Below are 21,997 nucleotides of genomic sequence, written 5' to 3' on the forward strand. Positions count from 1 at the left end.
GGGCACCTCATGAGCTGAAACATGTCGACCGTTCACTATGTTTAACATCGCAGAGGATCCATAATACGTCCAGTCTGCTATTTGATGTTTTTAACTTTTCCTCAGCACCTATCAGAATAAAAACAATTTTTTTAGGCAGCATGAGGAATATTTTATTATAATTAATCACTTCACTTGAGCACTCCTCACTTTTTTACTTTCTTTTTTTTATCATTTTTTTCCCTGATCACTACTGGAAGATTCAGTGGTTCCCTCCAGGTTGGATGATGCATGGAATAAACCCAATGATGATGCTATCACGTTTTTAAAGGCGGAGAACCAAGATATACCGCCCACACATTACTTTACGTGATTGAGGGTTTTTACCTATATCAGATACAGCCACCTGAACCCTGGTGCCAGCAACAAGTGATCCATTCTCCTTTGATGATATATGACTAGCTGGAAGCCGTTTGGATCACAGCCTCTTCTCTTTCCCTATTTTTGATTATATCATAAAAAGTGGAAAGAACAGCACGGAACACGCCCCCGAATCTGAAAAAGACGGAACCTATTTGGAGGGACGGCTCTCTCCTCCAATGGCTGGCCTCCATTTAGGAAGCCAGCCAATGGAGGAGAAGCAAAAAGAGAGGCGGGCTAAATAGCCACTCTAGGAAACATTAAATCTCCGACTTCCGGTTCTGCCTTCGGCAGACCGGACGGTCCTCGACCTAAAAACACAGTGATGTGTATGCATTCACATGCGTCACCAAGCATGCATGCAGTTATGGCACGAGGCATCCACCATTCTGTTTTTTATTTAAACTGCTGCTCAAAGGTAACCGGTGTTTATCTTGTTTTTCAGTCAGTTACTTCTTTTACACAATTTATTCAACTTGCTGTATGGATCAGAAATAAGCTATCTAGGAACGCTAGGTGGCGCACTAGCGAATGGACGCCTTCCTGTAGGGCTCCCGCTGTCCGGCGTCATAAATCCGGTTATTAATCCTCAACGGGCACACCTGGGTGCCATAATCGTAAGCGGAGGGTCAGAAGGGTGGCAGGAGTGTGCAGGCGGCTGTGGAGGGCTCTCGCCGCTGTGAGACCGAAGAGAGAGGAGGCGCAAGCTGCGGTGGACGTGACGACTGAGGACGCTGGGCCGAAGACCCAGATCGGGCTGGTAGGCGAGGCCGTGGCTGAGAACGCGGCGGAAGGCCGCAAACAACGGAGACGGTGTGGGACGCCCCCCGGGTCCGCCGCGACTCGGCTGGGTGAGGAGTGCGGATCAGAGCGGTGGACTGCCGGGTTGAGAGAGGGCAGGAGTGCATTCTTCCCCCCCTCTCCCCCCCTGGAGTGGTTGCGGGGCCTGAACACCTTCTACGGCCTGGGCTTGGTTTGGCAACGGCTGGCACTTTGGTGGGGACCTCGGAGCAGATTTGTTGGAACCAGGGACTGAGGCAAGGGGTGTCGATCCCCCCCTCCCCCCTCCCCCCTGGCATTGCGAGAGGAGCAGCGCGACGAGAGCTGGACATAGAAGAGGCAATATCTGGCGCGCTGTTGGCACGGTACGATGTTACTAGGCTGAGGGGCGGAGGTAGACACGATTGGCACTACTGGAGCTCGGAGAAGGTGACCACGTACTGTCCCCCCGGGAATGAAGATAACGGCTGGAGCGCCCTGATTGCGTGTACTGCGGTGTGTGGTTTTATCAGGCGAGCTGAGAGAAGATAGACTGCACGTGGCCTGAGGTACTGATGTAGAGCTGGGGCAGTTGGGAGTGTGATACAATCCTGAACTGAGTGCGGATGCGGCTGCCTGCAACGAGTGACGTGCACTCTTAAGACTATACGTATTAAACACTTGGGCTCAAAGATTGGCGAAGTAAAACCTCCAGCAGGAACGGAAGTGGGGGTGTCGCTGTGACTGTGCTGGTGATACCGGAGACCTCGGCCCTGGGATAGCGATGGGCAGGACGGACACTAGGCAGCCCAAACTTACGTTTGAGGCTAGTAAGAAAATGACAGCGCCAGGGGAGGCGGCGCACAACTCGGCGGCGACGGCTGTAGCGTCGGGGGGAGCTGTGGATACGGCGACGAATTTACAAGATGTTCTACGCGAGGTGCGCCAAGGGTTTGCGACAATTGCGGACAAAGTGGACAGGATCTCGTCGCGTATGGATGCGGTAGTGCACAAGCTGGACGCGCACGAGGATCGCTTGAAAGAGGCGGAACAGCGCATATCGGACTCCGAGGATACTGTGACACAGCACTCATCGCAGTTATCTAGAATGGACAATCTCCTACGTGTCATCGCAGCTAAAAATGAGGATTTAGAAGCGAGAAGCAGGCGGAATAACGTACGCATTGTTGGTATTCCAGAAACGACAAATGTGGGCAAAATGGAGGAGTACGTCGAGAAGATGCTGGTGGCGGCGATTGGCTCAGACGCTTTTTCTACACACTTTATAGTGGAGCGGGCGCATCGGGCCCTGGGCCCCAGACCAAAGCCGGGAGCGATGCCTAGGCCGATCATAGACCGGATGCTAAATTATCGCGATCGCGATGCGGCCTTAAGAGCGGCAAGAAGTACAAGGTCGTTGTCTTATGATGGTAATTCCTTCACGCTGTATCCGGACTTCACTCCACTGGTCCAAGAGGAACGTAGGAAATTCCTTTCAGTCAAGACGAAATTGCGAAACCTGCAAATAGACAACGCATTACTCTATCCGGCGCGCCTGCGGGTCACGTACCAAGGGAGACAGAAATTCTTCACAAATCCACAGCAGGTGGAGGATTTTCTCAAGCAGCATAAACGGACTCAACGGTTGGGGGCTGAAGCGGAGGATGAAATGGCCCCTCGTCAAGAGATGCTGGAAGATGGTGAACCGTGAGTGGAAAGCACTGTGTCTGCATACAGAACTAATGTAGAGCGCAGATCGTTGCCCAAGAGTTCAGATTGGGATTTATTGTTGAAGGACACTGTACTGTTCTTTTTATTGGTATGCTTGATGTGGGGGATGAGAGCGTGTTATGATGGACGGTTGCTACTGGGGCTCCTGTGGTATCGGGTCCTTCTCCGGCTGCGATGCAGGAGTTTCTTGTTGTAACAGGTTTATTAATATCATTAGTCGCTGGTGGCATGTCCCAGATGCCTCAGATTATAGCGCCGGACGCCCCTCCTGATTGCTGGGCTGGGCTACACGTTGTGTGGTTCGGGCGGGCTGTCACGGGGGGGTATTAGTGATGCCACCTAGATAAGTTTCCTGATGGGAATTACCCTAGCATACGGTTTTGGGGTTGTGGGATGTCTTAGCCCTAGTAATCGGGGCGTGTGTGGGAGGGATGGGGGGTACGTTGCTGGCAGGTTGGGGATTGCTTCAGTGGGAGGGGGGGGTACAAGGGTTGCAGTATTGGTTTGTATGTTTGGAGTTCGAATATTGAGATGAGTGTGACGACGGGGTGCGGTGGTGGTGGGCTACGGTATAGGGAGTGGCTAGGAGTGCACAGTGCTGGCACCACGGGTGCTCATGTGTTCACATTGGCTGGAGGTCGCTGTGGTCAGATGTGGTGTAGTCGTTCCCTTTGGCAGGCGATGCGTGTGAAGTTGGGTGGCTATTTGGATCATGTGTGGTCGACTGAGGATGACTGAACAAGATCGTAATTCCAGACTAACGGTCATGACCTGGTATGTCCGTGGTTTGAATGACGCGAGGAAGTGTCGGAGGGTGGTGGCCTATCTAGAACAGCATCAGGCGCACATCGCACTGCTGCAGGAAACGCATCTTAGTCCCTGGGCTACTTATACATTTGCGAGCAAATGGGCGGCTGTGCGTAGCTTCTCCTCATATTCTGGGAATGCTAGAGGTACGGCGATTTTGATTAAAAAAACTGTGCCGTTTGTGCGGTTGGGTGAACGCACGGATGAGGAGGGTAGATTTGTACTGTTATGGGGTAGACTGGGTACTGATACGGTCACGATTGTAAACTGCTATGGGCCAAATGTGGACTCGCCTGCGTTTTACACCAAGTTGTGGGGAGCGATACTGAATACAGGATCCATGCATATCATATGGGGGGGGGATTTCAATATTACATTGACACCTGGATTGGATAGATCGGACGGTAGCCCCCAATATAACAGAAATGCGAGGGACGCGGTGGTGGGCATAATGAAGGAAGGTGAACTCATAGATAGCTGGAGGTTCGTGCATGCTGGGGTTCGTGAGGGGACACACTACACAGCGTATGCCAACACTTGGGCTAGGCTTGATTATTGCTTGCTGTCCCGTGGATTAGCGGTAGATTTAGGCAGAGTGACGCATTTGCTGCGGTCCTATTCGGACCATTGTCCGGTGCTGGCTCAGGTAGCTATCCCGGGGCATGGTAGGGCAGCATCACCGTGGCGTTTGCAACCCACTGCATTATTGGATCCCCTATTCCAGACAGAATTGGGGGAGGATATATTGGATTTTTTTCCGCGCAACAAAGGATCGGTAGATAGTGTTGAGACCATCTGGGAGGCGTTTAAGGTAACGGTCAGGGGTTATTACATTTCTAAAAGCTTTGGTGTATTAAGGGCCATACGTGGCTCGCTCGCCAAGCTGGAGTCCGAACTTAAGGAGCTGGAAACTAGAATGTCCCGAGAGTCGTTGGGCCCTCTCCACAAGGAATTTAGGGAAAAACTGTCGCAATACGAGCAAGAGGCGGATAGAGAGACCAAATTCAGGGGTAAATATTGGCAGGCCCGTCGATATTGTGAGGGGGAGAGACCAGGTCGGGCATTGGCGGGAATCACTAGGCACTCACGAGGCACTTCGCACATATTAGAGATACGTGCATCGAGTGGTGTTATACATCAAGACACAAAGGGGATTCTAAGGCAATTCACTGAGCATTATGAAGGGTTATATGCAGCCCGTGATGGTGGGGATGTTCAGTTTGGGGACTTCCTAGACGATGTAGCATTATGTTGGCTGAGTGATGAACACAGGCAATTTCTAGGAGCCCATTTGAGTTGGCTGAGATTCGGGAAGCGATTATGTCTCTGAGTAATGGTAAGGCGCCTGGACTGGATGGCTTACCTGCGGAATTTTACAAATGCTATATCGATATCATGGCCCCTGTGCTTCGAGAGGTTTATGAGGACTCCCTGGAGATAGGAGTGTTGCCGGGAACGATGAGAGAGGTGGTGATAACCTCCCTGCTGAAACCAGATAGGGACGAGGCGGATTGCGACTCCTATAGACCGCTATCCTTGATAAATTATGACGCCAAGATTTTGGCGAAGGTGTTGGCCACGAGACTTTCACTGTTAATGACTAAAATTGCCCTTCCTGATCAGGCAGGGTTTGTTCCGGGTAGATCCACCGCTAGTAATTTGCGAACTCTTTTTTCCTTGATTCAAACAATAGCGCCGGAGCTGCCTGTCGCGGCTATATTCCTTGACGCCACCAAGGCGTTCGACTCAGTTGAATGGAATTACCTGTTCACTATTCTGTACAGGATGGGTTTTCCCAAAATCTTTGTTGCTTGGATAAAACTGCTCTATACTGACCCTACAGCGAGAGTGCTAATCAACGGGGAGCTGTCTGATCCGATTCCATTAACCAGGGGAACCAGACAAGGGTGCCTGCTGTCCCCACTGTTGTTCGCCATAGCAATCGAACCTCTGGCATGTCGTATCCGACAACTGCACAAGCAAAGTGCCTTCAAATGTTTTCAAAGGCAGATTGACGTGTCCTTATATGCTGATGACTTAACGCTATATGTGGTGGATCCGCAGAATAACCTGAATCCGCTGCTCCGCGAATTTGTGGTGTTTGGGAGATTGTCTGGAATTCAAATTAACTGGAAGAAATCGCAATTTTTTCCTCTGAGGACAGCGGTGGGGAGATATTCACTGGATTACCCGCTCGAGTGGTGTGAGTCGGATCTCAGATACTTAGGGGTTCAAATTTCGAAGGTCCGGGAAGAGACTTTACGTCTGAATTATGGCACAGCCATGAGTAACTTGGCGGAGGATGTTACGCGCTGGATATCGTTGCCGTTGACCATGGCTGGTAGGGCCTCATTGATTAAAATGGTGGTGTTGCCTCGCTTCTTATATTTTTTCCAGAACATTCCGTACTACCCAGGTGCGTTTTTTTTCCGGATATTGCGCTCTGAGTTACTGCGATTGTTCTGGGCTGGTAAACAGCCCAGACAGGCTTGGTCGACTATCACCCAGCCGTACAGTAAGGGGGGATTTGACGTTCCCGACTTCCAAGCGTATTACTTGAGCGCGCAGGCACATTTTGCATATCATTGGTTTACCCCTACGCCATGCATGCCGCAGCTGGCGGTAGAGGACTGGATAGCCCGGCCTCTGCCACTGCAGGGTATCATTCACGGTCCCGTCACTGCGATTGAGACGCCGTTCACCACCGTGACGTGTACGATTGATGCTTGGCAGAGAATACTGCGCAGGATGGCATTTAGTCTTCTATATGCTCCGGCTTTGCCGCTGGTTTATCATCCGAGCCTCTCTCTGTTGCAGGAAGGAGGGTTCCGCGGGTTATGTGCTAAGATAAAGATCCGACAATGGGGAGATCTCTTTGTGAATGGTCAGTTCAAGACGAAAGAGCAATTGTTTGAGGGATGTCAGCCTAATCCGCTGGAGGTCTTTTACTATCTCCGGTTGCGGCAGGGGATGCGACTGGTGATACCGCATTATCCGGAGGAACCTGAGGTGTTGAATCCGTTGCAGGTTCTGCTTGCTTCTACGGATGGTAGGCACTTGGTCTCTCAGCTATACCACAGTATTCGAGAGTGTGGTGGGAATGAAGTCTGTAAAGCGCTTAGATGTTGGATTGTTGAGTTGGGTAGGGACATCACGGAGGCACAGTGGGCGTATTGTTGTGAGCTCACTTCTCAGATCTCCTCCAGCTGCAGATTGCGTATTATTCATTATAAGTTTCTGCAGCGTTGGTACTACACTCCTGTTAGAAAGTTTCGATTTCGGTTGTCGGATACTGACCGATGTGAAAGGTGCCACTCGGAAGGGGCTGATTTTCTACATCTGGCTTGGATGTGTCCAGGGGTGGCTGACTACTGGTCGCAGGTCCATACTGCGCTTATGGCTATGGTGGGGGCTGTGGTTGAACTGGACCCGCTCATGATGCTGCTGGGCCATACAGCGTCGGTACCTAAGGTGCACCGTAAATTTATTAGCATTGTACTGTTGCTTGCGAAACGGCGTGTTGCATGTAGGTGGGGTAGGGGTCGAGCACCAAAATTCAAGGAGTGGTTAGAGGATGTTTTGTACTGCCAGGACCAGAACGCGATCTATGCCGAAACGCAACCATTGAAGAGCAGGGCTAAAGACATATGGGATCCGTTTCGAGCATATCTGGCGGCGCAGACCAGCTCTGCTGAAGGGGAGAGTCCGGTACCGGCGAGTGTAGTGCTGACTGGTAGGGCATCCGACTATCAGGTGCTCATTGCGGCTTGGGAGTGGTGGAGAAGTGATGAGTGGGGACCTGCTTCGCAGGGTGCTATGTTTGCATGCCCGGAATGATCGGGACTCGTATGACCTCTGGTATGCTGATGTGCTCCTGTTCTTTTGTACCTCATATTTGGTGATAGCAGTTGGCACATGGACCGACTGGGCCTAATGGACACACACTCATCTCACGGCCCGGGATTGCAATGCATTACACATGACTGACATTCAGAAAGGTATATATAGGCGTGCCGCCGGACCTTCGGGTTGTCGGCTGATTGGCTGTGTACAAGGTGGTTTGATATTTCGATACAAGGTCTACTATAGCCGGCCCGTGAGGTTGTAGGCGAGAGGATGTATGGTTGTGGAATGCTGAAATAAAGGTTTTTGAACTAAAAAATAAATAAAAAAATAAGCTATCTAGTCTAGAACAAAATGCCAAGAACAGTTTAATTCTTTTTTTTGCTTGCAGATAACGATTTTCTTTTCTACAAAAGAAGACTCGATCTATGCTGCAGTAAACTAGCCACCGAATGTAAGGTTACACCCTGAAAACCAACTGACAGCCAACTTAAGGATCTTAGTTACAAAAAGTACACCTACGCTACATTTTATCATGTGAGAAAACGTGCACCTTTTGAATTTGCATGTGCCAAAAACATTCAGCAAGGCATGTACCTGACGGCTGAGGCACGGCTGTTATCAAAACACTTCGAGGAGAGTTAGGTCACAACCAGGACATGTTTCCGGGCCCCCACTACTGCAGTGAAGAAGTGAAGTAGCCTTTATAACCTAGTTTGACTGGCCGACCTAGTCTGATGTCAGCTGTCCCCTTTTTTTCCCTTTCCTTCTCTAGACCCTTAAACCCCAGAACGCCTCTGCTGCTGTTCATGAATGTCTCTTTCAACTTCCTGCTGAAAGCCCCCACTGAAAGACGGATCTGCCTGATAAGGTGATATTTATTTTATCTAGCCGTGTCAGACTCGGCATTTCCTTGACCTTCCCCTCCCCTTCCAGGCCTCTCAATCAGTGTCCCTGATCAGCACCTTCCTGGCATTGCGCCTTTCCAGTGTTTATTCAAGGCTGCTGTCAAGGGAGCTGCAGATGATAAGGCATAGGTAGGGGATAACTCCACCACGCAAGTCACCCCTGAAGCCAGATCTAAATCCTAGCAAGGATCTGATCCCCATTGGTGTGGACATTTAATTCACTGTCCTTGCACACAGTGGCGTTGCCACAGCCGCACTATTGATTTTCTGCTCCATGCTGCTGAGGGGGGCAATGTTGTGTTTCAGGGGGGCTATGTTGTATTTCAGGCTTGTATAGTTATGGGCATGGCTGGAGTTTGCAACAGCACCCAAGTTCTTGATCATGCTACCAGTTGGACTATATGGCTGGAAGTTTGCTAGACTATAAAGAATTTGCCCCACATTTACTATACTTTGCGTGGGCGCTCACACGTCCTACATACCCAGGCATTGAAAATGATAAGTATATGATGCTGTCTTTTGCATCACGCCAGTGCCTGTTCAAATCTTTGGAAAATGTGGGGCACAATGTTTCCCAGAGGGTATTGGGATCAGCTAATACAACTGGCATTGATCAACTAATATTTTTATTTTTGGATGGCTTATTTGTATGGTTTTGTCCCTTTGCGACAGCAATGCATCAGGGCCTGCTTTTGGATCTTCTCAAATTATTTGAAGGTATATAAATCATGTGCAGTGGTTTCAACATGCCATTTAAGTGAACAAGTGTCAGTTTCAAGTATGCTATGGGTCTTTATATAGCGCTTGCTACTGCTGAGGAGGCACTGAAGTACTTTGCAGACCGTAACCACGCTACGCTGTTGGGTCCAAGTGTCGGTGATTAGTTCATGCCGCGTGATTACAGTTTGTCAAGCGGTTTATCCTGAGGCCGCCGTGCAGTTTTGCAGCTTTATCCCACTCTATTATGCAATTCCGTATGTAAGCTGATTATATATTGTCATGTGCTTGAGTAATGGATGCTGCAGTTGACCTCAGCGTGGCTTCTGCAGTTGTCATGCAGTTTGCTACCTAGGGGTCCTATTATCAAGTGTCTTGTGCCTGTCACTAAGTCTGCACAATGGATTCAGTATAATCATCACTCAGCACCACCACAGCATCACTCAGGGCCACCACATGATCACTCACCTTCACCACAGCATCACTCAGGAACACCACAGCATCACTCAGAACCACCAAAGCATCACTATGCGCTACCACAGTATCACTCTGCAGCACCACAGCATCAATCAGCATCGCCGCAGCATCAGTCAGCACCACCACAGCATCACTCAGGGCCAGCGCAGCATCACTCAGGGTTACCACAGCATCACTCAGGGCCAGTACAGCATCACACAACGCCACTGCTGCATAACTCAGAGACAGCACAGCATCACTCAACAACACCACAGCATCACTCAGTGCTTCTTACACTTTTTAATTGCAACTTCTCAGCATGCTGCACAGCAGCCACACTTCTCTACAGAACAGCTAAAAAACATTGGCAAAGTCAATAGCTCTACCTAAAAACGTATAATGCCCCCCAAAGCATGGCCAATAGGTCTCGCCTTTGGAACATTAAAAGTGTTTGGTTATCCAGCACTATATCCTTCATTAAACAACATCAATTGTTGCATGGCTAATCACTTATAAGGTCCCAAAAGCGAGACCTATTGGCTATGCCAATGCTTGTTGAGGTGGTGGCTGTGCAGGTTGTTAGTGGAAGATAGGGAGGTAAGAAGTTCCATATTCTTGTGGCGCTACCAGAGAATGTCTCAGTTACAGTTCTTCCCCGTTTAAGATATTTTCTGCGGAGTTAAGGCAAATGCTGCCTTTTCAGACGCAGACGACTGCTTACCTATCTCCTTGTTAAACGATATGTCTTCCTCTTGATGTTGCGTCAAATGAACCTTAAAGAAAATCCACCCCATGTTCACCTGTAATTCTCTCCTTGCCTTCTACAGCAAACTATCTGTGTGTCTTAGCCTGACTTCTTACAGGTAATTAAGTACATTGCTTCGCTCAGCAGCCTAGTCAACTTCATTAGACTCCAGTTTCTTCCCACCCTCCCGCCTGTTGCCCACTCCATTAAACTTTGCCAATGCGCTGAGAATTGCCTCTTACGTTGTTGCATCTGACGGCTTTCCCTTCAGCACAAACCACCCCCTCTGCCTTCCAATTGCTTTTTCTTCCTTTTTTCTACTAGAGCATCCCTTGCAACCTTGGCTATTCTTGGCTGCATGCTTAACCTTCAGTGTTTCCATTTGTCATTGCGTTATGAGTTGTAGTAACATCTCCTTGGTCAGTCCTGACCTTGTTACATTTTCCACCCTCCACTCAGGACGTACTCATGCACCGCAGCTCTTTGTTTATATCTGGTAGCACCACAAACTACTCTGGTGCAAGAAGCATACCCTTTCAATATCTCCTTTTTTGTAAATTTTCCGTGCTGCTACTTTTTATTAGTAATCCTCCTTAGGCATGCAACATGAAGCCCATTATAACAGCAAATGCTTAGCAAGTTGGGAGAAAGCAGGCTTGCAACCAGAAGCTTTGGATTCGGGCATTTAGAGGGCACAGCAACTTTCAACACTTTTCTCTCTTTGGCTGGTTGTGATTTTCACAATCACCAGAGTGCTCTGTTCTCACAAGCCGTCCATAGGGAAATAGTGTTTTCTGTGTTACAGCTTGCTTAGCTTTTCCTAAAGTTCCCTAAAATAGACGCTGGCTTAGCCAATGCTTGTTCATTTGTTTGATTTTACCATATCAACTGCAGTATGGTCAGAATACAATGAACAATCAATACAAGCTGAAGCTTAGTTTTTGGCTCTGGGTATCATGTTTTAGGAGAACCTACAACCCTATTTATCCCGATACAACCAGCTTGTTCCTGAAAGCTGTGAAGACACCGATACTAGCACGGCAAACCTTTTGTTGGTGCCATTTTTATATTTATATAGAAAATAAGCTTTCTTACTCTGCACCTTTACCTATTCCACCCCAACCACACACAAAAATTAACTATATTCTGGCTATTTTGTAGACTCCCTCTATGAATGCACCGATCCTGGGTACCTTCGGAAAAAGGACAGTAATCTGGGATGGGTAAAAAAAAGTGTTGAAGGCTTAAGTGCGAACTACCGCAAACATAAAGTAACAAGCATTGGCATAGCCAAAAGGTCTCGCCTTTGGGACCTTATAAGTGTTTAGCCAGAGATATTGGCAATGTTTTTAAGGTATGTTGTAGAGCAATGTAGCTGCTGTGTTTAGTACTGTAAAGTTTGTGGGCAATTTGTGCTTAGTGTAGTGACGTAAGGGCACTGGCATGTTGTGGAATGTAGTGATGAGTTGTGATATGATGTAATCCTAGTGTGCCATGGTATATACACCGGTAATGCTCTGGAAGTGGAAGCGTAGTGTGCCATGGTATAGACACCGGTAATGCTCCTGAAGTGGAAACGTAGTGTGCCATGGTATACACACCGGTAATGCTTCGGAATTGGAAGCGTAGTGTCCATGGTATACACAATGGTAATGTTTCGGAAGTGGAAGCATAGTGTCCATGGTATACACACCGATAATGTTTCAGAAGTGGAAGCGTAGTGTGCCATGGTATACACCGGTAATGCTCTGGAACTGGAAGCATAGTGTGCCATGGTAAACACACCGGTAATGCTCCGGAAGTGGAGCATTTTCAGTAATCGGAAGTGGATGCGTAGTGTGCTATGGTATGCACACCGATAATGCTTTGGAAGCATAGTGTGCCATAGTAAATACACCGGTAATACTCCGGAAGATGATAAAGCCCAGTGTGCCATGGTATACACCAGTAATGCTCCGGAAGTGGAAGCGTAGTGTGCCATGGTTAACACACCGGTAATGCTCCAAAAGTATAAGCGTAGTGTGCCATGGTATACACACCGGTAATGCTCCAGAAGTGGAAGCATGGTGTGCCATGGTATATACACGGGTCATGCTCCGGAAGTAAATGTATAGTGTGCCATGGTATACACACCGGTAATGCTCCGGAAGTGGAAGCGTAGTGTCCATGGTATACACACTGGTAATGCTCCGGAAGTGGACGTGTAGTGTGCCATGGTATACACACCGGTAATACTCAGGAAGTAAAAGCCTATTGTACCATGGTATACACCGGTAATGCTGTGGAATTGGAAGGATAGTGTCCATGGTATACACACCAGTAAGGCTCCAGAACTGGAAGAGTAGTGTGCCATGGTAAACACACCGATAATGTTCCGGAAGTGAGGCATTTTTAGTAATTGGAAGTGGAGGCGTAGTGTGATATGGTAAACACACCGGTAATGCTCCAAAAGTAGAAGCGTAGTGTGCCAAGGTATACACACAGGTAATGCTCCGGAAGTGGAAGCGTCGTGTCCATGGTATACACATGGGTATTGCTCCGGCAGTAAAGCCTAGTGTGCCATGGTATACAGAGTGGTAATGCTTCGGAAGTGGAAGCATAGTATCCATGGTATACACACCGGTAATGCTCCGGAAGTGGAAGCGTAGTGTGCCATGGTATACACACCGGTAATGCTCCGGAAGTGGAAGTGTCGTGTCCATGGTATACACATGGGTATTGCTCCGGCAGTAAAAGCCTAGTGTGCCATGGTATACGCACCGGTAATGCTTCGGAAGTGGAAGCGCAGTGTGCCTTGGTATACACACCGGTAATGCTCCGGATTTGGAAGCACAGTGTCCATGGTATACACACCGGTAATGTTCCAGAAGTTGAAGCATAGTGTGCCATGGTATACACACCGGTAAAACTCCTAGTGTACCATGGTATACTCCGGTAATGCTCCGGAATTGGAAGCATAGTGTCCATGATATAAACACCGGTAATGCTCCGGAACTGAAAGCGTAGTGTGCCATGGTAAACACACCAGTAATGCTCTGGAAGGGAGGCCTTTTTAGTATTTGGAAGTGGAAGAATAGTGTGCTATGGTAAACACACCGGTAATGCTCTAGAAGTAGAAGCCTAGTGTGCCATGGTAAAAACACCGATAATACTCTGGAAGTAAAATCCTAGTGTACCATGGTATACACACTGCTAATACTCAGGAAGTAAAAGCCTAGTGTGCCATGGTATAAACCGGTAATGCTCTGGAAGTGGAAGCGTAGTGTGCCATGGTAAACACACCGGTAATGCTCCAGAAGAGGAAGTGTAGTGTACCATGGTATACACACCGGTAGTACCCCGGAATTAAAAGTCTAGTGTACCATGGTATACACTGGTAATGCTCTGGAATCGGAAGCATAGTGTCCATGGTATACACACCAGTAATGCTTCGGAAGTGGAAGCGTAGTATGCCATGGTATGTACACCGGTAAAGCTCCGGAACTGGAAGCGTAGTGTGCCATGGTAAACACACCGATAATGCTCTGCAAGTGGAGCATTTCCAGTAATCGGAAGTGGAAGCGTAGTGTGCTATGGGTATGCACACCGGTAATGCTTCAGAAGCATAGTGTGCCATGGTAAACACACCGGTAATGCTCCGGAAGAGGAACTGTAATATGCCATGATAAACACAACGGTAATGCTCCAGAAATGGAAATGTAGTGTGCCACAGTAAACACACCGGTAATGTTCCAGAAGTGGAAGCGTAATGGCCATGGTATACACACCTGTAATGCTCCAAAAGTAGAAGCGTAGGGTGCCATGATATACACAACGGTAATGCTGCAGAAAGTGGAAGCGTAGTGTGCTACAGTATACAGACGGGTAATGCTCCAGAAGTAAAAGCTTAGTGTGCCATGGTATACACAGTGGTAATGTTCCTGAAGTGGAAGCGTAGTGTCCATGGTATACACACCGGTAATGCTCCGGTAGTGGAAGCGTAGTGTGCCAAGGGAAAAATACACACCGGTAATGCTCCGGAATCGGAAGCACAGTGTCCATGGTGTACACACCGGTAATGCTCCAGAAGTGAAGCATAGTGTGCCATGGTATACACAGTGGTAATACTCTATAAGTAAAAGCCTAGTGTACCATGGTATACACCGGTAATGCTCTGGAATTGAAAGTATAGAGGTCATGGTATACATACCGGTAATGCTCCGGAAGTGGAAGCGTAGTGTGCCATGGTATACACACCGGTAATGCTCCAGAAGTAGAAGCATAGTGTCCATGGTGTACACACCGGTAATGCTCCAGAAGTGAAGCATAGTGTGCCATGGTATACACACTGGTAATACTCTGGAAGTAAAAGCCTAGTGTACCATGGTACACACTGGTAATGCTCCGGAATTGGAAGTATAGAGGTCATGGTATACATACCGGTAATGCTCCAGAAGTGGAAGCGTAGTGTGCCATGGTATACACACCGGTAATGCTCCAGAAGTGGACGCATAGTGTGCCATGGTATACACACCGGTAATGCTCCAGAAGTGGAAGCATAGTGTGCCATGGTATATACACCGGTAATACTACGGAAGTATTACCGGGTGTACCATGGTATTCACCGGTAATGCTCTGGAATTGGAAGCATAGTGTCCATGGTATACACACCGGTAATGCCTAGGAAGTGGAAGCGTAGTGTGCCATGGTGTACACACCGGTAATGTTCCGAAAGTGGAAGCATAATGTGCCATGGTATACACACGGGTAATGCTCAGGAGGTAAATGCCTAGTGTGCCATGGTATACACACCAGTAATGCGCCGTAAGTGGAAGCGTAGTGTCCATGGTATACACACCAGTAATGCTCTGGAAGTGTAAGCGTAGTGTGCCATGGTATACACCGGTAATACTCATGAAGTAAAAGCCTATTGTACCATGGTATACACCGGTAATGCTCCGGAATTGGAAGCATAGTGTCCATGGTATACACACCGGTAATGCTGCGGAACTGGAAGCGTAGTGTGCCATGGTAAACACACCGGTAATGCTCTGAAAGTGAGGATTTTTTAGTAATCGGAAGTGGAAGCGTAGTGTGCTATGGTAAACACACCGGTAATGCTCCAAAAGTAGAAGCGTAGTGTGCCATGGTATACACACTGGTAATACTCTGGAAGTAAAAGCCTAGTGTACCATGGTACACACTGGTAATGCTCCGGAATTGGAAGTATAGAGGTCATGGTATACATACCGGTAATGCTCCAGAAGTGGAAGCGTAGTGTGCCATGGTATACACACCGGTAATGCTCCAGAAGTGGACGCATAGTGTGCCATGGTATACACACCGGTAATGCTCCAGAAGTGGAAGCATAGTGTGCCATGGTATATACACCGGTAATACTACGGAAGTATTACCGGGTGTACCATGGTATTCACCGGTAATGCTCTGGAATTGGAAGCATAGTGTCCATGGTATACACACCGGTAATGCCTAGGAAGTGGAAGCGTAGTGTGCCATGGTGTACACACCGGTAATGTTCCGAAAGTGGAAGCATAATGTGCCATGGTATACACACGGGTAATGCTCAGGAGGTAAATGCCTAGTGTGCCATGGTATACACACCAGTAATGCGCCGTAAGTGGAAGCGTAGTGTCCATGGTATACACACCAGTAATGCTCTGGAAGTGTAAGCGTAGTGTGCCATGGTATACACCGGTAATACTCATGAAGTAAAAGCCTATTGTACCATGGTATACACCGGTAATGCTCCGGAATTGGAAGCATAGTGTCCATGGTATACACACCGGTAATGCTGCGGAACTGGAAGCGTAGTGTGCCATGGTAAACACACCGGTAATGCTCTGAAAGTGAGGATTTTTTAGTAATCGGAAGTGGAAGCGTAGTGTGCTATGGTAAACACACCGGTAATGCTCCAAAAGTAGAAGCGTAGTGTGCCATGGTATACACACCGGTAATGCTCCTGAAGTGGAAGCGTAGTGTGCCATGGTAAGCACACCGGTAATACTACGGAAGTAAAAGCCTAGTGCGCCATGGTATAAACCGGTAATGCTCCGGAAGTGGAAGCACAGTGTGCCATGGTAAACACACCGGTAATGCTCCAAAAGTTGAAGCATAGTGTGCCGTGGTATACACACCGGTAATGCTCTAGAAGTGAAAGTGTAGTGTGCCATGGTACACACACTGGTAGTACTCCGGAATTATAAGTCTAGTGTACCATGGAATACACTGGTAATGCTCCGGAATTGGAAGCATAGCGTCCATGGTATTCACACCGGTAATGCTCCGGAAGTGGAAGCGTAGTATGCCATGGTATACACAACGGTAATGCTCTGGAACTGGAAGCGTAGTGTGCCATGGTAAACACACTAATGTAAGTAAGTGTAAGTGTAAATGGAAGTGGAGCATTTCCAGTAATCGGAAATGGAAGCGTAGTGGGCTATGGTATGCACACCGGTAATGCTTCAGAAGCATAGTGTGCCATGGTAAACACACCGGTAATGCTCCGGAAGTGGAAACGTAATGTGCCATGATAAACACAACGGTAATGCTCCAAAAATGGAAATGTGGTGTGCCATGGTAAACACACTGGTAATGTTCCGGAAGTGGAAGCGTAATAGCCGTGGTATACACACCGGTAATGCTCCAAAAGTAGAAGCGTAGGGTGCCATGATATACACACCGGTAATGCTCCGGAAGTGGAAGCCTAGTGTGCCATGGTATACACAGGGGTAATGCTCCGTAAGTGGAAGCGTAGTGTTCCATGGTATACACACGGGTAATGCTCCAGAAGTAAAAGCCTAGTGTGCCATGGTATACACACTGGTAATGCTCCGGAAGTGGAAGCGTCGTGTCCATGGTATACACACTGGTAATGCTCCGGAAGAGGAAGCCTAGTGTGCCATGGTATACACACCGGTAATGCTCCGGAAGTGGAAGCGTCGTGTCCATGGTATACACATGGGTAATGCTCCGGCAGTAAAAGACTAGTGTGCCATGGTATACGCACCGGTAATGCTCCGGAAGTGGAAGCATAGTGTGCCATGGTATACACACCGGTAATGCTCCGGAATTTGAAGCATAGTGTCCATGGTATACACACCGGTAATGCTTCGCAAGTGCTGCGGTCTGCCAAGCTGACATGACTATGCCTGCCTTGCAGGCGTGCGCTGCCTTTTTAGACGACGACTTTGAATTAAATAACGTGCTTGCAATCAAATAAACCACTGGGAGATAGCGTAACAAAAAGTGCGAGAAACAAATAAAGGAGTGAGCATGAAAAAGAACCACAGACAAGTGTGGAAGACAAGCATGCATGGCCGCAAAAGCGACCGTGCTATGCTTAATTTGTAACATGATCCACAAGGGAGGAATGCAGCTGGCAGCCTGCGCGCCGCTGCTTGCTCCCGACAGCTAGGAGTGAAAATTTAGAGAAAAGGTGGGACATGCACCCGCCTTTGGCCAATTGCGTGCTTTCATTTTTGAAATCCACATACAAAGGCCAATAGAATGTGTGAAAGTTGAAAAACCACACGGAAAAGTTTCGGGGAAGTCTGGAGTGATTCCCCGGATGCGCCCTGTGCTAGGCTCGACCTAAAAAAAAACATGATGAGCACCACAGAGAGAGGGGGAAGGCTTAATAGGAAAGTGGTTAAGAGGCTAGTGAAGTTTGAATATCCGGAGTCCTGTGCATCCCGGTTCACAACATTGATAATAAGAAGCTAATTTCAGCCTCCTGAACAATAGTAAACATTAAAGAGAGACGTCGTCATGGGCAGGGCTTTAAGTGGGATGAAAAAAACAGGGGGGGGGGGGTCTCTCAAAGGGGCGTGGCCAATGTAATTAGGGGCGTGGCTTAAAACGCGTAAGCTAAAAATCTGTGCTTAGCTAGTGTGCCGCCCGACTTGTATTTTGCTGTTTCTGTCATTGCATGCAGATATATAATACAAGTAACATCATACCTACAACAAGCCAGGACTATTGGCTTTGCCACTGGTTGTTAGTTGCAAAAGATAAATAAGCAGCAACTATGACTTCTATATAATATTGAAAAAGCTTTCACTTACAGCCTTGGTGACACCACGACAATGTTGCTGCTCCTGAGTTTCAAAAAGAGAAGGGAAATCCAGAGAGAAAATGACTCTCTTTAAGGGATTTCCCTTTCCCTACAACGCTCAACTGGCATGAGGTCATGCCGTAACTTGTCCAATAGATGCTCAGCACTGGTGAGACCCAGCCCACTTAAAGCCCTGGTCGTGGGATAGACGTTAAGGGGCAGATTTACAACTTCTGGCGCATCTCTGCAAATCAGCAGGGATGCTCCAGAACAGATGCGTCACGTAACCCCCCCCCCTTGCGCCACCACAGATGCGTCGCATTTACAATGCGGCGCACCATGGTGCAAGGAGGGGAAGATGCGTGACGCATCTTGTGGCGTACGGGTGGCGCATTGCTGGAGTCGCGTCACAAGCGGGAGAGGATGTGGTTGTTGGCTTAAACTGCCGACTTTGGTGCAGGAAACCAGGGTACGAGCTGGAGTCGCGTCACAAGGGGAGAGGATGTGGTTGTAGGCTTAAACTGCCGACTTTGGTGTAGGAAACCAGGGTTCGAGCCTCGAGGTCTCGTCCACATCCTGTGATTCTGGGCAAATCACTTAACCTCCCCGTGCCTGAATGTGTAATGTAAATACTGTGCTCATGTAAAGCGCTCCAATACCTTCAGGTCAAGTTCGGGCTATATAAATATGCAAAAAAATAAAAATCATGTAAGAAAAGGGTTAACTTGTAGCAATTTCAAAATGTATACAAAAACACCGCAAGTATAACATTACATTTAGAACACATACGCATGTCGAGATACTGTAAGAAGCCTTTGTTAACTTGGAAGTAGTTCATATATTTCTCATGTTATCCAATGACAGCCATAAATTACCCCATTGGAAGGTGAAGGGATAAACATTGTTATAGGAATGCACTTTATGAGAGAGGCAATACACTAATAAGAGAAAGAGGCAACAAGGAGATTTACAGCAATTAAAAATATAACAAAATAACTTTGATAGCAGTGTCAAGTAACCGTGCGCACCACCGTCCACTTCGTTTTAATGGAAGGATACTACACTCCAAGATGGCCGCCACGCTTACACTGAGCCAGTAATCAACGTGAGTACATGTTGAGAGTCTTCCATCCCGTACCCCGTACTCTTAGCGGCCGGAAAAATTATGGCGGGTTTGAACAAGACGGCGGGAGACTCTTCTCGGTTAGTTCTTGTCTGCAATGGGGACAACCCTAGTCTGGCCTTGGAATCCACTGACACGAGTAAGGTGACCGACAAGAGTAGCCTGACCTCTCCCGAACAGCTACCTCTGGTCTTCCTCTGCAGCGCCTGCAAGCGCGTCCTGGGGGACTCCGCCGGCTGGATGGAGAGTGACGTGGGGGACCAAACCGTGATGCTAAAAGGTAGGTCTAAGATGACTTGTCTATTATCGAAGGTTCCAAGACCGGTGTGTACAAACACCTGATGCCTGACCTGTTGGGTGCGAATACTACTGTCGATAACAGTCTTTCTTTAGGCCAGTTTAGGCTTTACTGTTTGCTCTTTACAACAGCACCAACATTAAAAAAATTGATAAAAGCAAAAATAATAAATTTTAGTCTAAAAGTACATATTGGCACAGTAATACCTAGCTCTGAAGGGAACTACATGTAGATCTGTTCCTATTGATGGAACAGAATACAATCGCTTAAGGTGAATCTCTCATGGGACCAAGTCAAAGCCCTTAAGAGAGATTTCCAAACGGAGGAAATACGCAAATACAACGGATATACATGGTACTGTATGAGTGCATTGAATGGTCACTGTGAAGTTCACGTGGGAAATTTAAATACAGCGTTGGGGACATGGTAGGTCTTGAAGAAAGCTGACTGACCTGTTTAGGTATTAAATATGAGTTAAAGCATGTGGATCCTTGGATGAAATAAGCATTAAGGGCCCTATTACCATGTCCGGCAGACACAGTGTTGGTGTGGCATAGCCAACCATAGGTAGCGGTTCTGCACACTGTATTATGCAAACTCCCATTTTGTCCCGGTTTCCACCCGCAGGACAATCTCCCGTACAGAAATTGGGCTTTGTGTAAATCCATGCACCATGTGAACGGTGCAGCAGTTTACAGGGGGGCACCATGGGTGTCCCCCCTGCCCAGAACCGGAAGCCACAGAGGAAAGTGGTCCCTGCTATCGGTCCCCCAAAGTCTCTTTCCGACAGGCTTTCCATGTCTCGAAGCCCGACATGGAAAGCCTATCGGAAACCAATCTCATAATCCCTACAGTGGAAACGCCGTACGTAAGGGATTATGTGCCGGTTTCCAACTGGCTAGGCTTCTTGAGCCAGCCAAAATGACCGTCCGGTTTAAACTCCTACTGCCTTCTTTGTTAAAAAAAAAAAAAAAAGGCAGTCGGACTTTCAATCGTGGATGTCGGTCGTAAAGCCTGCGGTCGGAGGCTTTACGACCGACATCCTAATCAACCCCCAACTCTCTTGTAATATCCACCCTTATGTTTTTAATCTGTGCCATGGGTGCTCATCTGTAATCTTGCCTGAGATAGTGGCCACCCAGAGGCATTTTTACTTTTCCCAATTTCCTGGGTACCTTCCACACATTCTCTAGGAATACCAAAATGCCCCCCCACCCCGGAAAGTGGGATTGAGCCTCTCCGGTACACAAATGCATTTACCGGGCGAGAACTCTGTGATGAAGAATGCTATATAGAAATATGTGGGTGAGGATCCGCAAAAACAAAATAGGTTTCTTCATATCCCCAGGTTTTGTTTGAGCTAGTGCATAACATAAAGGGATCAATGTATGAGACAAAAAAAGTTTGACACTGGATCATTTTTTGTGTGTGTGTGTTTTTTGAAGCTGTGTGACATATTAGCTTTTTAAGTTACTGGCTCTCGACCGGTTTGTTGGAATTATGGGATGTGAAGAAAAGGAGGCAACTGACTATTTATATAGTGCCATCCTAGAAATGTGGACAGCGGAACACGTGAATTTGAACTCATTTATAGGAAAAGCAGCTGAAATAAATTGACAGAAAGCATATGCCAAGGGAGCCAAAGAAGTAGGTGATCATGTGACAAGAGGGCAAAAAGTGATAATTATAGGCGTATTGCTAGGTTTTAAATTAGCAAGTCTTTACATTTTCTTCTGTATGACAGTAGGGATTGGTTTGTACTGAGAGCTTCAGGGAGATTGTTCCAGATTCTGTGGCCCAGACAGGTATAATCGTGGTTCAAGGTTTTTGTCTTTGTTTACTTTTGGGATCTATAACAGGAAAGTTATTAGACTGCGGACACATTTTATTTAATTCATTTAATATTTTGTTGGTATGTGAGTGAATTTGAAGATAAGTGATTGCAACTTTAAGCATGTGGAAGTGAGAGCTCGGAGGATTACAGGAGAATTTGAGAGGACATATTTTTTGTTAAGGGGTAATCCTCTCTGTAGAGGATCTGGTAGCCATCCATTTTAAGCCTTCTTTCCCTTCCCTTCCCTGTGAGTAACACATGCATGGCCCGCTACAAAATCAGTGCTTAGTATGTCGTCCTAGGTATGTTTTAATTGGGCTATGT

General features: G+C 47.6%; 1 protein-coding gene across 2 annotated transcripts in view; it reads left to right on the plus strand.

Moving 5' to 3' along the window:
- Positions 1-19,511: 19,511 nt before the first annotated feature.
- Positions 19,512-21,997, plus strand: part of MIS18A (MIS18 kinetochore protein A) — a 189,924-nt gene continuing 187,438 nt past the window's right edge. The window contains exon 1 of one of the 2 annotated variants that reach the window (XM_085623120.1): positions 19,512-19,821. In XM_085623120.1, coding sequence (XP_085479246.1) covers positions 19,584-19,821 — 238 coding nt within the window. In that variant the 5' untranslated portion in view covers positions 19,512-19,583. The remainder of the gene's footprint in view (positions 19,822-21,997) is intronic. The other variant, XM_085623121.1, reaches the window with a different exon arrangement.

The sequence above is a fragment of the Triturus cristatus genome, chromosome 8, assembly GCF_964204655.1.
Source record: "Triturus cristatus chromosome 8, aTriCri1.1, whole genome shotgun sequence".
Lineage (NCBI taxonomy): Eukaryota > Metazoa > Chordata > Amphibia > Caudata > Salamandridae > Triturus > Triturus cristatus.